The sequence below is a fragment of the Balaenoptera borealis genome, assembly GCF_965194805.1.
Source record: "Balaenoptera borealis genome assembly, chromosome: 15".
Classification (NCBI taxonomy): domain Eukaryota; kingdom Metazoa; phylum Chordata; class Mammalia; order Artiodactyla; family Balaenopteridae; genus Balaenoptera; species Balaenoptera borealis.
Window position 1 is genome coordinate 71,956,790 of NC_138871.1, and position 17,941 is coordinate 71,974,730.

A 17,941-nucleotide genomic window follows, 5' to 3' on the forward strand; every position below is an offset into this window, starting at 1 on the left:
GAGTAGGACAGACCTTTCTGAGTTGTAGATAACTGAGAGAAACAGATACATTGTATTTGATTTACTTGTTAATACATTTTTAACAACCAAAAAATGAACTTTTAAAGAAAACACATTTTGATCTTGAATTTTTGTATATTAACAATATTATGTATAAGCTATATAATATTATATATATATATGCTATATATTATGGCATTTTAGCAATAATCAGGTTTGGACCAAATATTCCTGTAACTAAGCCTCACTATAATCAAATAGTGTTCAGTAAAAAAAATTTTTTTTAGGGGGGAGTAACTTTAGGGACTCTATAAGGACTTTTTCAGTCCCTAACCATTCAAGTTTCTTCCTGGCTTCTTTTTCTAGACTCTTTACTCCCTCCTTTTAATTTTTATCTCTGCTTGCTCTGTCTCCTCTTGCCAGAGAGAGACTTTCTTCTGCAAGTAATAACAACTGTTATTTAGTGTGAGGCTACTGTATTCAAGAGATTTTCATAGATAATGGCTACACTGTAATCTTTACCACTGTGGAAACTAGGTATGGTATCTCCAGTGTTTGGGTGAGGAAATTGAGCTCGGAGAAGTTAAAACTTGTTTAGGGCCACACAGCTAATCAGTGACAGGAGTGATACTTGAACCAGGTCCGACTTGAAAGCCCATATTCTTTCTACATGCTCTCTCTAAACAAGACTTTTATGTTCCAAGTTCAACTTGGGTTTTGTTTTTTTGGCTTACCGACATGATTCCTGAGCGTGGTGATATGACCACTTTGTGTCTCCAATATGATTTGCGTGAAAATTTTCCTTTAGTCAGGTACTTCATTGCTTTTTACCGGTGTGACGTTTTACATGTTCTTGAGCAGTTTCTTAAAATGACTAAACCTTTTTTAACTGCACAAACAAAAATAGAATAAATAGTGTCATGGTTAAGCATGTGGGCTCTGGAGTAAACTATGTTGCTTGGACCTTGAGTTTATTTTCCTTTAACTTTTTAAATATTGTGAACTATTGTTCCTCAAAAAGGTATAGAGAATAAAAATTGTGAATACCTGTGTACACACCACTTAACTTAAGACACTAGGCTCCTTTTAAAGTTGAACCCCTACTCCTTCCCAGTTGTATTCTCCTCCCCTTCTGAGGGAACCTCTATTCTCCATTTGATGCTTTTCATTCTTGTACATATTTTCATACTTTTATTACATATGTAAGTAGCCCTAAAATGTATATTATTGTTTTGCATTAAAAAAACCCTTTATATTAACAGTATTAATTATATCTTTTTATAACTTTATTTTTTTTTCTCTCAGTATTGTGAGACTCATCCATATGGATATATGTAGCTCTAGTGCATTTATTTTCTTGACTGAATAGGATTCTGTTATTGGGCTATATCATAGTTTACTTTTATGTTTTCCTGTGAGTTGACAATAGTGTGTTCTGATTTTTTTTGTTACTACAAATAATGCTGCTATGAGTATTCTTGTCACGTCTCTTTGTCTACACACGCACGTCTTTTAGAGTGTGTACTAGGAGTAAACTACTGGTATGTGTGCCATGCACATCTTCAGCTTCCGTGTGTATTGCTAAGTTCCACTCTGAAGTAGCTTTCCAGTTAACATTCACACCAGCGATGTGTGGCTTCTGTTCCTTCCCTGCCTTGTCAACCCTTGGTGTTTTAGGCTTCATAATTTTTGCAAATCTGCTGGATGTACCATGCAATCCTATTTTTAGATTAATCTTACATGTTTTTTTGATTACTAATGAGTTTGAACATTGCTCCATGTTTTTATTGGCTCTTAAGTTTTCCTCTTCTGTGATTTGCTGGTTTTCATCATTGACCTATTCTGTTGTGTTGTCTTTTTCAGATTGATTTATAATTTTAAAATACATTTTGGACGCTAATATTTCACATAGATGGCTTCAAATTTCTTTTTCCAGTTTGTGGCTTCTCTTTTAAAACTTTAAAAAAAAATAGGATCTTTTTGGTGCACTTAAGTTTTGGATTTGTGGTTTTAATTTATTGTTTATGAAATCTTACCTGCAGACCACAGGCAGAAAAATTATCCTAGTGTCTTCACATATAGAAAGGTGGTATAATGGACCAGGAGTTAGGCGTTCTGGGTTTCTATTTCCATGCCTTTATTGTGAAGTACAACTATAGCCTGAGACTAGACATTTTATTTATTTGGTTGTGCAAAATATGAGACCTGGGTATTTCTTTTTTTATTTTTTAAATTAATTAATTAATTTATTTTTGGCTGTGTTGGGTCTTCTCCTCTGTGCGAGGGCCCTCTAGTTGCGGCAAGCGGGGGCCACTCTTCATCGCGGTGCGTGGGCCTCTCGCTATCGTGGCCTCTCTTGTTGCGGAGCACAGGCTCCAGACGCGCAGGCTCAGTAGTTGTGGCTCACAGGCCTAGTTGCTCCGCGGCATGTGGGATCTTCCCAGACCAGGGCTCGAACCCATGTCCCCTGCATTAGCAGGCAGATTCTCAACCACTGCGCCACCAGGGAAGCCCGAGACCTGGGTATTTCTAAGCCCTTACATTCTGATTCTCCATTGCTTTGCCTGTGGTTTTTGTAGCTCATAATTAATCATTACTACCAACATGTTAACTGAAATTAAAGATATGAGAACTTAGAAGTGAAATTTTGTTAACATCCAGGATTTTGGTATGAAGGCTGCATGCTGCGTATGTGCTCAAAAAGAAATACAAGTAATTTGATTTAGGTTGGAATACATTTAATTGGTCTTATTTTTTTCACTAATTCCAAAGTCATTTGAAAAAGTAATTCTTATGTATCTTTTAAAAAAACACTTTAGGGTTTTTTTTTTAACTATAACTATAGAAATAACTAACAAGGATACTTTCTTCCTGAAATATGACCATGAAAACTAAAGCTTAGTGTCATTTCAAGAATGTACCCTTTTCTTTATTGTTCATGTTTTTATAAATTTATTTATTTTATTTATTTATTATATTTGGCTGCGTTGGGTCTTCGTTGCTGCACGCGGGCTTTCTCTAGTTGTGGCGAGTGGCGGCTACTCTTCGTTGACGTGCGCGGGCTCCTCATTGCGGTGGCTTCTCTTGTTGCGGAGCATGGGCTCTAGGCGCGTGGGCTTCAGTAGTTGTGACACATGGGCTTCAGTAGTTGTGGCTCGCGGGCTCTAGAGCGCAGGCTCAGTAGTTGTGGCGCATGGGCTTAGTTGCTCCATGGCATGTGGGATCTTCCTGGACCAGGGTTCGAACCCATGTCCCCTGCATTGGCAGGCGGATTCTTAACCACTGAGCCACCAGGGAAGCCCAGTTCATACGGTTTTAATATTTGCCTATTAGGTAAGTAGTTTAGTATCTTTGCTTAGAACTAAAATTTCCTCTTTATGAACTAAGCAGCCCATGGCAGGTTTTAGGAAAAACTATTAGGTTTGTCTTTAGCAGACTAGAGGTGTCTGTTTCTCCTTTTTGTGCCTTACTTTCCCCCAGTTTTCTTCCTTCCTTCCTTCCTCCCTCCCTTCCTTCCTTCCTTCCTTCCTTCCTTTCTTTTTTCTCTTGGCTGCGGCATGTGACTTGCAGGATCTCAGTTCCCTGATCAGTGATTGAACCCGGGCCATGGCAGTGAAAGTGCTGAGTCCTAACCACTAGACCACCAGGGAACTCTCTCTCCCCAATTTTCTTATATCTATTTTCTGATTCCTTGGGCACACTGCATTTCTAGCTCTTTTACCGCCTTTCAATTTTGTTAAAACCCTTTCTCTATTCCAGATTTTTTTTTTTTTTTTTTGGCTGCGTTGGGTCTTTGTTGCTGCGCGCGGGCTTTCTCTAGTTGCGGCGAGCGGGGGCTACTCTTCGTTGCGGTGTGCGGGCTTCTCATTGAGGTGGCTTCTCTTGTTGCGGAGCACGGGCTCTAGGCGCGTGGGCTTCAGTAGCTGTGGCACACGGTCTCAGTATTTGTGGCTCACGGGCTCTAGAGCGCAGGCTCAGTAGCTGTGGCTCATGGGCTTAGTTGCTCCGCGGCATGTGGGATCCTCCCAGACCAGGGCTCGAACCCGTGTCCCCTGCATTGGGAGGCAGATTCTTCTTTTTTTTTTTTTTTCTTTAAATATTACTCTTTTGTTCTTCTTACTCTTTTTATTTATTTATTTATTTATTTATGGCTGCGTTGGGTCTTCGTTGCTGTGTGCGGGCTTTCTCTAGGTGCGGGCCTTTCTCTAGTTGCGGTGAGTGGGGGCTGCTCTTCGTTGTGGTGCATGGGCTTCTCACTGCGGTGGCTTCTCTTGTTGCGGAGCATGGGCTCTAGGCACGCGGGCTTCAGTAGTTGTGGCGCACGGGCTTAGTTGCTCCGCTGCATGTGGGATCTTCCCAGACCAGGATCGAACCCGTGTCCCCTGCATTGGCAGGCGGATTCTTAACCACTGTGCCACCAGGGAAGTCCCGGCAGGCAGATTCTTAACCACTGCACCACCAGGGAAGTCCCTCTATTCCAGATTTAAAATGTTGTAAGTGATTGATAAAAAAGTATTTTCTCTTCTTCCAGCTCTATATTTTTATACTCTTAAATCAGAAAAACTGTAAATTAAGAAAAAAGAGTCTTGCCAATAGAATTCTAGTCTAGGCATCCATCATTCAAGAGGGTAGTTACATAATAACATCAATAATAATAATAATAATGACAGCTAACATTTATTAGGCTCTTATTTTGTGCCAGGCATTGTGCTAAATGCTTTACATAATTTATTTAACAGTTACCACAGGGGATTCCTGGTTAGGACTATGTGCTTCCACTGCAGGGGGCCTGGGTTTGATCCCTGGTTGGGGAACTAGATCCTGCAAGCTGCCAGTCGGGGCCAAAAAATCAAAAACACCAGTTACCACAGCCCTGGGAGGTTATATTTGCTATTCAGAGCTCTGTGTAGTAATGGAGTGCAGTCACTGAATATTTTTTATTGGAACCTAGAGAACTTTTTCAGATTTGCAAAATCAAACAAACAAACCAAAAAACCCAATCTCTAGGGCTTTACCAACGTTTACTTTCCCTGGCTTTTTTTTTTTTTTTAATCTGAAAGAGAAGAGAAAAGAAAAGAAGTATTAGGGGAAGGATAGTTGAGAATTTTCCTGAAATAAGCAAGGAAGTTAGTTCTCTTTTAGGGAAGTTTGATTAGTTCCAGTTAAGAATTTGTTAGTGACAAGCACAGTGATCTCTGACTTCTTAATTTAAGGAGCATCCAGAGAAGAACAGACAGGAGTTTTGCTGGGAGAAAATGAACTTACCCAAGGAGTTTTGATACCTAGATGCTTTGAAGTAGCTGAGAGCTGGAAGTTAAGACATTAACAAAAAGATTCAAGGGAAGTGAGGGATACTTAACACTTAGGTGTAGTATAGAGACTTTCTGGAAACATTTCTAGAGCCTGCTTTCTTTCCTTTAGTCTTTTTTCTTGTTTTTTTAAAAATTATTTATTTATTTATTTATGGCTGTGTTGGGTCTTCGTTTCTGTACGAGGGCTTTCTCTAGCTGTGGCAAGTGGGGGCCACTGTTCATCGTGGAGCGCGGGCCTCTCACTATCGCGGCCTCTCTTGTTGCGGAGCACAGGCTCCAGACGCGCAGGCTCAGTAGTTGTGGCTCACGGGCCCAGTTGCTCCGCGGCATGTGGGATCCTCCCAGACCAGGGCTCGATCCCGTGTCCCCTGCACTGGCAGGCAGATTCTCAACCACTGCGCCACCAGGGAAGCCCTTTCCTTTAGTCTTTACTGTGGGATTTACTTAACTTCTGCCTGCAGACTTAGTCTAGCTCTGGAACACATTGCTTCCCTGACAGGGCTAATGAGGGTCCAGATGTTTTGTTGCACTAGCCTCCTGACCCTGTTTAACTGTGACCTACGGTCTGCGCAGCACCAGGGCTTGGGGACCTGTATTCTTTCCTCAGTCCTGGAGTCATCGTGTTTGCCCTGGAGGGGGTGATGTGGCACAGTGGAAAGAGAATAGGCTTTATCGTCAGATTGGTTGCCTACTCCACGAATTACTAGCTTTGGAATGTTAGGCCAAGTTAACTAACCACTTAGGCTCTAAATTTGCTCATCTGATTCTGCCATTCACATTCCTTATTTGCTCCTCAAGCCTAGCACAGTCTCATCTTTTCATTCTAGTTTTTTTTAAGAGTAATGGTTTCCACAGTGGGAGGCGTGCAAAATGATCTTCTAGGCAGGGTATAACAAAAAAAAATGGGCAATTAACTTTACCAATATTTAAATCATAGTTTGACACTTTACTTCGTCTGTATGTCTGATGCTATACATCAGGTATGGAAAGTGAGGTAACCTGAAGGGAGGATCATGGGCACACCACAACCTGGAGGGGCCGACAGTGTGAGCCTCCTTATTTGTTTGCTTACATTCTATTTGGACATATTACAGTTAACCTCTGCCTGGTTTAGGGGTCTTTCAGATTATATTATCTGATTTGCATGAAATGAACCTTGATGAATGAATAGACAAAGGGCTTAAAAAGATTCCTGCAAAGAATCTGTGGATTGAAGTTTCAGATTCAACTGAAGACTGAAGTGCTAATGCAAGGACACATGAACAGCAAGAAACAAGCGGAGCTGGTACTTCTATTTATGTTATGAGATTGTTTTCAGTCAAATGCAAAGTACAAAACAATAATGGTCTAAGCAGATTGAAAAGGAATCACTAAAAAAAAACGAAAAAAACCCTTAACATTGTTAAAAATACTATTTGATGTATGGGTTTATATATACCATTGAGTATATTCTGCCTTAAGGTATTTGCTTAATGATAGTATGAGGCTAATATGGTCAGTTGAGATATTTTAAAACGAAGCATTCCGAATATGAAGACAAACTTACTGAGCTTTTTTCAGTGATGATCATAGTTGTGTGCTAATTAATATCTTTTTTTTTTTTTTTTTGCCTGCGTCGGGTCTTGGTTGCGGCATGCGGGCTCTTCGTTGTGGCGTGCAGATTTCTCTCTGGTTGTGGCTCAAGGGTTTCTGTCTAGTTGTGGCACGCGGGCTCCAGAGCGTGTGGGCTCTGTAGTTTGCGGCACTTGGGCTCTAGTTGAGGCGCGCGGGCTTAGTTTCCCCACGGCATGTGGGATCTCAGTTCCCCGACCAGGGATCAAACCCACGCCCCTGCATTGGAAGGCTGATTCTTTACCACTGGACTACCAGAGAGGTCCCTGATTAATGTCTTAAAATTTTATTAACTTAATGATATATTTTTGGAAGTTTCTTTGGAGATTTCTTACTTCAGGAGTAAAAGACAAAAAGCCATAAACTTTTCTTCTTCCTGTTTCTTCTTCCTGTATATGAAATAATGCATAGACAAAAATAACAATTTTAGTTTGGTGACAAACTAAAAATCCATCCTTTGTTAGCAAATACTGTCGGGATACTCGTAGAAGACGTTGCTGAGGCTTTGAAATAATAAATATTATACCAAATTATGGAGTTTGTGAGCGTTTCTGTATATTTGGATAAAAGTTCAGAGGTTATGGTTTTTGGTGTAGTCCATTTTAATAATAAAATGTATGGAGACCTGCCTCTTTAACCCTCCAGACCACTAAAGGAAAGGTTTACCAGAGAATATACTCTAATGACTTAAAATTTTATTATGAAATAGGGCATATAAAGCATAAAGAATAATACAGTGTACCCAGAACCCAGCCTAATAAATCATAGCTAATAGAGTTGGTATTCCTCAGCAGTCACATTATTCTACTTCCATCTCCAGAGGAATTTGCTTTTCTGAATTTGGTGATGCATGTTTTATGTGCACTTGTGAAGAATTTGTATTTTGTCATTATTGGGTGGGTTGTTCCACAAATGTCAATTAGATCTAGTTGGCTGATGGTGAAGTTGAGTCCTTCCATATTCATCTTGACTTTCTACGTGTATTGATCATAGAAGAGTGTTGAAGTCTCCAAGTATAAGTGGATTTGTCTCTCCTTTCAGTTCTATCAATTTTTGCTTATTTTAAAGCACTGTGCTTAGGTACAGAGACATTTAAGATTATGTCTTATTAAAGAATTCTGTATGTTACAGGCCCAACAATACAATTTTATAGATATTGTTTTATCTATATTGTATTAAAAAGCAATTGTTTTTTAAGTCAGTTAAGAGAATAAAGGAGAAGAAATATGTAATTGTACTGTCTTTAAAAAAATAAACTTTACTTTTTTAGAACAGTTTTAGATTTACTGAAAAATTGAACAATAATAGTTTCTATGTGTATCCTACACCCTGTCCCCTCTGTTATTAGCATCTTACATTAGTATGGTTCATTTCTTGCAGTTAATGAACCAGTGATGATACATTATTATTAACTAAAATCCATACTTTTTCAGATTTCCTTAGTGTTTACCTGATGGCCTTTTTCTGTTCCAGAATCCCATCTAGGATACCACATTACATTTAGTTGCCGTCTCCTTAGACTTCTCTTGGGTTTGTCAGTTTCTTGGCTTTTTCTGGTCAAGTTTTTGATGAACCTTGATACTTTTGAGGAGTATTGGTCAGGTATTTTGTAAATTTTCCCTCAGTTGAGATTTGCCTGATGTTTTCCTCATGATTAGACTGGGTTTATGGGTTTTGGGGAGGAAGACCACAGAGGTAAAATGCCGTTTTCATCACATCGTGTCAAGGGTCCATACTGTCAACATAATTTATCACTATTGATGTTGTACTTGATCACCTAGCTGAGGTAGTGTTTATCAGGTTTCTCCACTGTCAAGTTATTTCCCCCTCTCCCTTCACCTCTTTGGAAGGAAGTCACTGTGTGCAGCTCACACTTGAGGGAGGAGTTATGTTCCACCTTCTTCAGGGCAGAGTCTCCATGTAAATTATTTGGAATTTTTCTGTACAGGATATTTGTCGATTCTTCATTCTCATTTGTGTCAGTATCAACTTCAGGATATTTAATACTACGTTATTTTGTTGCTGAAATTTTTCCAACTTTGGCCATTGGGAGCTCTTTCAGTTAGCCTCTGTGTCCCTTTGATATACCCCTATCATATGGTTTTTTTCCTCCCAGGACTTCTTTACTTTCTATACTACGAGATGCTCCAGGCTCATTGTGTATAGTTCTTGCCTCAGGCATTTCTCCGAGGAGCCCTAGTTCCTTTTATTGAAGAATGGTATTATAAACAAAAATTTGGCCACTAAATGTGCTGATTGCTTTGGGATACTTTTGTTTCTAGGCCCTCTCAGTTGACAGAGCAAGGACATGTATATGTGTATACTAATGCATATACACATACCTACAAATGCTTTTATATGTAACTATCCATATATCTATATTGAGTTAACCATGAATGTATACTGATGTCTCCAATTGTAATCCATTCCATTACCACCTGGATCATTCTAGCTTCTCACCTTGCTTATCTGTAACCTCACACTTCACCATCTGCCATCTGTTTACTTAATTGTTCAGTTATGCATACATGCATAGCAGTATTAGAATTCTTAATCCATAACCTCTGGGAAACCAGAGTACAGTACTTATATATATTTTATTTTGTCTTTAGTTTTAACAGACTCTGTTCACTTCCAGAGTTACTTAGGTTACTATACTTTCCCCCCACCCTGTTCAGTGAGGTTGTTTCATATATTTGTAATACAGTTAGATTGTTTTGTTATATTCTCCATTTCATTCTGGGGTTCTCTGACCTCCTAAAGGATTAAAAAAAATTTTTTTACATACATTAAGGTTCACTCTGTGTTGTAATTTTCTTTTGGTTTTCACAAATGTGTAGTGTCAGTGTCCACCATTACAGTATCATACGGAAGTTTTACCACCCTAAAAATTCCCCTATGCTTCACCTATTCATTCCTCTTCCCTTCTTCCCAAATCTCTGGCAACCACTGATCATTTTACCATTTGTATTGTTTTGTTTTTTCTAGAAGGTCATAAAATTGGAATCATATAGTATGTAGCCTTTTCAGACTGGCTTTTTTCACTTAGCATTACGCATTTAAGCTTCCAGTTTTTTCATGGCTTGATAGCTTATTTATTATTGCTGAACAATATTCCATTTATGAAAGTAGTAGTTTGTTTATTCACCTATTGAAGGGCATCTTGGTTGCTTTCAGTATTTGGCAGTTGTGAATAAAGCTGGTATAAACATTTGGGTGCAAGTTTTGTGTGAACATTTTCCACTCAGTTGGTTAAATACCTAGTGCAATTACTGAATTGTATGGTAAGGACTCTGATTAGTTTTGTAAGAGACAGCAAAACCGTTTTCCAACCAGGCTGTCTGTGCATTCCCACTAGCAATGGATGAGAGTTCCTGTTGCTCTACATTCTTGTCATCATTTGCTATTGACAGTTTTTTGGACTTTAGCCGTTCTAATAGGTGTATAGTGGTATCTCGTTGTTTTACTTTGTAATTTCCTAATAACAAATGCAGTTGAATGTCTTTTCATATGCTTACCATCCGTATAACTTCTTTGGTAAGGTATCTGTTCAGATCTTTTGATCATTAAATTTTTTTATTTTATTATTTTTTTGGCTGCGTTGGGTCTTCGTTGCTGTGCACGGGCTTTCTCTAGTTGCGGCTAGCGGGGGCTACTCTTCATTGCAGTGCACGGGCTTCTCATTGCGGTGGCTTCTCTTGTTGCGGAGCACGGGCTCTAGGTGCGCGGGCTTCAGTAGTTGTGGCACTCGGGGTGAGTAGTTGTGGCTCGCGGGCTCTAGAGCACAGTCTCAATAGTTGTGGCGCACTGGCTTAGTTGCTCTGCGGCATGTGGGATCTTCCCACACCAGGGCTCGAACCCGTGTCCCCTGCATTGGCAGGTGGATTCTTAACCACTGCGCCACCAGGGAAGCCCTGATCATTTTAAAATGGGGCTGTTTTCTTATTGTTGAGTTTTAAGAGTTCTTTTCATAATTTGAATACAAGTTCTTCATCAGATATGTGTTTTGAAAATATTTCTTTCACTCTGGGGCTTGTCTTTTCATTCTGTTAATAGTATCTTTTGCAGAGCAGTTAATTTTGATAAGACGAAGCTTATCAATTTTTCCTTTCATGGATCGTGCATTTTTTCAGTTTGGCCTTGGGCTTAGGCCATTAAATAATCTTTTCTAGGAACCTAACAGTTTCAGCTCCTTTCAGATGGAAGAAACTTTGCTTACATTCTCATAGCTAGGACTCTGGTCTTCTTTCATTTTGTAGACTAAAGCTGTACTCTGGTTCTTCTTCGTTTTTTAAATTTTACTTTAAAGATGTTTATTGTTGCATTGTTCGTAGTAGTAGATAGTTGGAAATAATTGTCAACAGTCAAGGCTTGGATGAATGATCGTGATAAAATTCCATTCTGTCATTCAAAATTGTGGTTTTGAAGAGTATTCAGTGACATGGAAAGGTGTTCAAATATATTGTTAAAGTTTTCCCCCAGCTTTTTTGAGCTATAATGACAAACAAAATTGTATATGTTTAAAGTGTACAACATAATTTGATAAATGTATACATTGTGCAGTGATTAGTGCAATTAAGTTAATTAGCTCATTCTTTTTTGTGTGTGGTGGTGGTGGTTTAAGATCTACTCTCTTAGCAAATTTCAAATATACAGTAGAGTATTATCAACTATAGTCACCATGCTGTGGATTTGATGCCCAGGATTTATTCATCTTGTAACTGAAAGTTTGTATGCTTTGTATTTTCCCGTTTCTCCCACCCCCAGCCCCTGGCAGCTACCAATCTACTCTGCTTCTACGATGAATTTGACTTTTTTTTGGTATTATTAGATTCCACATATGAGTGAGATTACATAGTATTTGTCTTTTCTCTGTCTGGCTTATTTCACTTTGTGTTCTGATTTTTTTTAATTGGGTGGAATGAAACCCCTAAGTAGGGTGATTAGGATCCTGTGAAGATCAAACACATTTAAATAAATGTACCTAGTGGATTTCACAGGATGAACCACAGGAAGAAGGGGTTGCAGAGTCCTGAGATCACGGCGTCAGAGAATTTTATTTGTGCATTCATGTGGACAAAGATTTTTGGCAGTTGAAATGGGAAAAAAGGGTGGATGTGAGAGTGATTATGAGGAAGGAAATGGCAGTATTTGAAATCAGAGTTAGTATGTGAAGTGAATGATAAGGAGGTGTTGGTTACTTCTAGATTATGAGGCTCAGAAAAGTCAAAGTGCCAGGAGTCCAAGTGGAAGGAAGAAGAGAGATGTGTTTACATTCATGTAACTGTTGATCTTTAAAGTTATTATCAGGAAGACAAGGACATGTAATCAGGTGTGGTAGTAGGGTTAGATCTTTGTTGAGTGTGGACTGTTAAAATCATAATTACAAAGATGGAGGTATTAGTATCCATGGAGCACTGGGATGGAGTCATGCTAAGGCCTGGGGAAATCATTTATAGTAACCTTAATTTATGTGTACTCCATACATTTGGATTTTATGAAATCTGAACTATAAGCTTGGTTGAAATGAAAAGACTTAATATTTTAGTTTGAGTTCTACCAGAAGCTGACTCTTAGACAAGGATTTGCGTGCAAGTATTTTGTTTTGGAGGTTGTCCCTGCAAATATCAGCAGGGGACCGGGAGGTGAGATAGGGAAGGGAAGTTAGCAGATAAAGGTTTTGTTATCAAGCAAGTTAGCACTGTGGGTGACAGAAGCTTATTCCCACTGGGGAACTCTAAGAGCCTGTGTAAAACATGTCCTCAGATTTATACTCTTTAAGGGGGCAAGGTAGGTAGAGTATATACCAACTAAATCAATCATTGGTTAAGACTGTTTCTAGGGAGTGGTAAATTTATAGCATTTCAGGCCTGTCATGCAAGGAACAAAATGGACTTCAGAGGTCAGAGCAAGCCTGGTTTCTCTGTTTAAACAAACAAACAGAAAATGCAGATGCTGTCAGTCAGTATGGAAGGATTCAGTAAAGGCCAGGAGATATGGGGAAGGGGAGCACCCTATTCACTGTTTCCTTAATACCTGCTCTGCAGTTCCAGCATCTCCAGTTCATTTTCTCTAGGCCACCCAAACCCACATGCCCAGCTTAAATGAGCCAGTCTAGTGGCATATTAGGACTGGCGCCAGGTGTCCTTTTCAGAACATTAAATCCTGGATCATGGGATGAGTACCGCCATGTCAACAAACTTTGTCTTACTCTACACTTGGCTCAAGTTCAGCACTCTCAAGGTCCGTTCCCAGGTATGTTCTTCCAGTTCCTGTTAGTGCATATCGTCAGGTCCAGCAGCTGTTTTGATGAATCAGCCTTTTTCCATCCAAAGCAGGGACAGTACCTTCCCTTTCTGATGATGCAAGACTTGACCCTAGTTATTAGCGTAGAGGCAGTGAGGGAGGTAGGAACAGATCCTGAGGAGGGTCAGCATCTTTTGAGGCATGCATCTCAGATGAGAACTTTGCATAGTCTTTAGGCAGAGGAGACTGCCCTTGTAGCAAGAGCAGAGAGCCACTTCTTCAGGCCTATAGGGTTCAGGGGAATCTTGGCTGGACTATGAATTCAGTCTTCTTTGTTAAGCTGCCTACTTTCATAAACAGAATTTGAGCCTGATTTTTAGCACAATCTGCTCTCAAGTTGTGGGAGCTGAGGGCTCCTTAAAAAGTGCTGCCATGGAGGTCTCTGGCTCTCATAACATGCTCTGAGTTGGTACTTGGCTGATTTAAGCCTTGACATTTTCTTTCTTCTGTGCATCCGTCCTACTTAACAAAAGCTCAACCATTTAATTGTCTTTAAAATTCCCAGTTCTCCTATCTCTCTCAAATGCTAAAGCTATTGTGTAAGCCAGTCATCTTCTTCTACCTGTGTCCCTTACTAGCTCCACCACATCATGAGTCTTAGTACTATCCATGCAGCAGCACACCAAGGGTTCTCACCAAGCTACTTACTACCAGCACTGGGATCCTTGTCATCTGTTGGCGAGTGATCCACTTACAGAATTCATCTTGAAGGTCTGTTTTACAGGATCAGATCTGTCTTATTTTGGGTTACCCTAGAAGCAAACGCTCTATAAGGACTCAAGTGCAAATTAAAAAAACAAATTTTTTTTTTTAGATCCTAGGAGATACTGGTAGAAGAGTGGAGAAGTAAGACAGAGAAGAGAAAGTAGCTAATAAAGGATTTCTTATCAGGCACCATGGGAAAGCCAGACGTGTAGTAATGCAATATCAATTACTATTGCTTTAGGTTGGGTTGGCATGCTTTTACTTAAAGGACCAGATGGTAATTATTTTAGACGTTACATGCCAGATGCTCTCTGTTGAAAACACTCGACTCTGCCATTGTAGCATGAGAGCATCCTTAGACAATACATAAATGAATAGGTGTGGCTGTGTTCCAGTAAAACTTTATTTGCAAAAACAGGTGGCAGGTCAGATCTGGTCCAGGTACTATAGTTTCTCTAGCTTGCTGACTCCTGATTTACGTGTTCTCTTGCTCCCAATGCCACAGTAATCACACATGCAGATGTGGGCTCTGAAGTGGCACCGGCAGTACTTGTAGTTTCGTGGTCATCCAGATGATCTAAAATATGTTTATATTAATTTTTTTCAAGATTAATCTGGAAATAAAGGCAAAGTTTAGAAAACTGTAATGAAGAACTTAGGGATCTCCAGGAATTCATAATTCTACCTTGAGAAAAAGTGATTTAAAGAAATAGCAAAAGTAGAAGAAGTATATAATAAATGATATATATTATAAAGGACATTATGATTCTCTGTTTTAATCTGTGTTTAGCATTTAAAATTTGTATTACCCAGTGGGAGACCAAGTTTGGGGACAGGGAGGAGGCTTTTGAATATCTTCGTTTCTTTGTAATTATAGGCTCCTGGTACCAACTCTTGTTTTTTTCTCTAGGACCTAGATTTCATTAGATGTTTGCTGTTTCTGGTTGCTTTTTCTTTGGCTTAACTTTCTTTCTGTTTAAAACTGTTTCCTCTTGGGGGCAAATTGTTAGGTAACCATCATGTACGTTGAAGCCTATTTGGTAACATTTCAGTGATCTAGGAAAGGGATAGTTTTAATGATCAAAATATTAATTGCAGAATGTTAAGGAATATATTTACATTTTAAATTTTCTTTAGGATATATTTATAACTAAACTTTCAGCAGGCACTTTGCTTTAATAGATATGTAATTTGTGTAGTCACCATTTAATTCGTGATTCTAACATATTTGAGAATGTTATGTAAATCACTCCATGATTTACAGCAGTTTAATCTTCTTAGGGATATTTTGCTTATGCTATTTGTCTAGACAGTTTTTTCTTCATAGAGTAAGGTGAAGTTTGGCTGAGATGTCACAGATTTTGCATCAGTAGGGTCCATGCAATGGGCTATTGTGTTCTAGCTTTTTAAGCATAGAGATTTGAAAATATGCATCTAGAGGCAAAAATTATGAAAGAAGTTTAATGAAAGGGTTGGGATTCTACTCTACTGCTTCTGAGTTGTGTGTCCTTGAGCAAGTTAGTGTTCTTTTCTAGGCATCTGTTTCCTAATCTGTAAAATGGGGATAATAATAATAATAATGCCAGCACCCAGAGTTGTTGGGAGGATTAAATGAGATAATGCATGGAAAGAGTTTTTTCTTAAACAAAGTGACTGGCATAGCCAAAGTCATGCGATTAAAAACTTACATTTAGGAGTTCTTTGAGTTTGTGGATGAATACCTTTTTTGTTTAATACTTTTTAATATAAAAATAAAAGATTCTCTTTATACCTTTTATGTATAAGCTAATTATCCTGATATTCTTTATTATAGCTTTTCATTATAATTATTATCTAAATTATCTTTAGTAACATGTTTATCTATGTAAAGCAGTAGGAATATGGGGAAAATGTCTCAACTAATCCAGGACTCTGCAGAGAAAATAAAGTTAGAAATAAGACATGGCCCCATATTTTCAGCACAGGAAGCAAGTGTATGAGCTCATTTAAGTATTGACTTTATAATATTTTAGAAGCTATCAAATAAAGGCACAATAGTTTGTTTTTTTCTGTATCGGGCTTCTACTTTATTTTTACTGATATCCTTTTAATGTGTGCATACACAGCTTGGTTTCCTGTACCTCTTCACAACAGACTGATAAGCACTTGGTGGAATTGTCAAATTACACATTGGTTTATTGTATCCTTCTTTGTCTCTAGGATGATTGAGGAAAGTGGGAACAAGCGGAAGACCATGGCAGAGAAGAGGCAGCTGTTCATAGAAATGCGTGAGTCTTGAGTGCTTCTGGAATTCTGTTTGTATGTGTGGGAATGGTTTTTTTTTTTTTTTTCCCCTGATCAAGTCATAGCATTAATCAGAAGTTTTATGTTATAAGCTTTAGAAAGGGAAGAATGAGAGTTAAAGAATCGTGCAGTTGGAGGACACCAAGCCAGAGCATATATTTTAATTGAATTGACTTGAATTGCTTTCTTCAAGGTCATAAATAAAAAGGCAGAAATGTTACCTAAAATATCTGTGAGTTTAAGGCATGCCAGTCAATTTAGACTTCTTGCTGTAACTCCATTGTTACCATGAGATTGCAGGTGGTGATAAATAATTAATACATTATATTGTATAAATTACCTTACACTAGATAAAGATTCCAAGGTGGTGAGGACTAAGTGCTAGGAAACACTTAGAGCTGTAGGAGAAAGTAAAAGCAGGAATGTGTACTTTGGTATATTACTTTACTGTATACCCTTTGAAATCTTCTGTTAAAAAATTCTTATATTGATGTATTCTTATTTATTCTCATATATTCCTATATTCTTATATGTTTCTTATATGAAACTCAAATAAAGAAAAAGATGGCCAGGAAGAGTAGGGCAGTTCCCAGTATTTGAAGGATTGTTTTGTTTTGCGATTACTTGTCTTTGTGACCTTTACCAAGTGACCTTGACCAGTGCGTTCACACTTGGTGGACCTCAAATTCCTTAGCCAGGAAATAAGGTTATTAGTCTGTACCAATGATTGTGAAACCTTTTAAAAGCACTGTGCTCCTTACAAGGACCTTCAACATGAGTGTCATAAAATTTGTTCTGCTTGGCTGAAGCCGGGCGGGGGAAGTAGGAGTCGGCTTGAGATGGCCCCTGAGGTAGTTGCAGAATCTAGAATTCTACCTACCACAGAGTGAAAATCAGCAGATCAAGTCTCAGAAGACCCTTCCAACTATCAAGCTATTTTAAGTCTTTAGAGTCTTAGTAATGGGAGGCAGAGTTTGACTCGACTCAGACCTACGTTGTCCTGCCAGGCATAGCCTAGATAACTGTTTGATAAAGGAGGCAAAGAAATTTTTGGCATTGGTTAGGCAGTCGGTCTGGGTGACCTTTAAGAACTTTTGTAGCTCTGAGTCTCTAACTGCTAGTCACCTAAGCCAGACACCTTGGAGTCACTTCTCTCCACCTCACCTTTCACCTCCTAGGAAGTGGCAGAGTGCAGCTGAGTGTTCCCTCAAAAGTGAGTCTTGAATCTGTCTGTTCCTCATACCATGATGGTGTTGAATCCAGGCTCTGCGGTCAGACTGCCTGGGTTTGGATCTAGGCTCCCTCATTTCCTGGCTGTATAACCTTGGGCAAGTTACCTTCTCTCTCTGTGCTACAGTTTCTTCATCCATAAAATGGGAATTGTACCTACTTCATAGAATTATCATGAAGATTAAATGAGATAATGTGACTAAAGCACTTAGCACATTCCTTTCCCAGAAAAGTAGGTATTTAATGTGGTTAGCTGTGTTTATTATTAATATTTTTATCCTTGTTACTTTTCTAAACTAATTGGTTTCTGATCCTTTCCTTCAGTCTTGACACTCTCAAATCGGTGATCTTTGATGCTGTCAGATTGAACCCAGATTTATTCTAGGTTACTTCCTTCTTAAATCCCTTCAGGGCTTGTCATCACGGTCCTGAGAAAGCCCAAGCTCCTCAGCGTGCCAGACGAGGCCCTTCTGGACTCTTTCTTGGTTCCCAGT

At 38.9% G+C, this 17,941-nt stretch overlaps 1 protein-coding gene and 1 long non-coding RNA gene across 31 annotated transcripts in view; one reads left to right on the forward strand and one right to left on the reverse strand.

Moving 5' to 3' along the window:
• LOC309611905 overlaps window positions 1-17,941 on the reverse strand; it is a 348,213-nt gene that overhangs the window by 179,104 nt on the left and 151,168 nt on the right. The window lies entirely within an intron of this gene.
• DTNB (dystrobrevin beta) overlaps window positions 1-17,941 on the forward strand; it is a 252,130-nt gene that overhangs the window by 6,938 nt on the left and 227,251 nt on the right. For all 30 annotated transcript variants that reach the window (XR_014234821.1, XM_082356910.1, XM_082356899.1 and 27 more), the window contains exon 2: window positions 16,134-16,201. Coding sequence is in view for 29 of the 30 variants with exons in the window: in XM_082356910.1 (XP_082213036.1) it covers window positions 16,135-16,201 (67 nt within the window). In the remaining variant the exon portion in view is untranslated. The remainder of the gene's footprint in view (window positions 1-16,133; window positions 16,202-17,941) is intronic.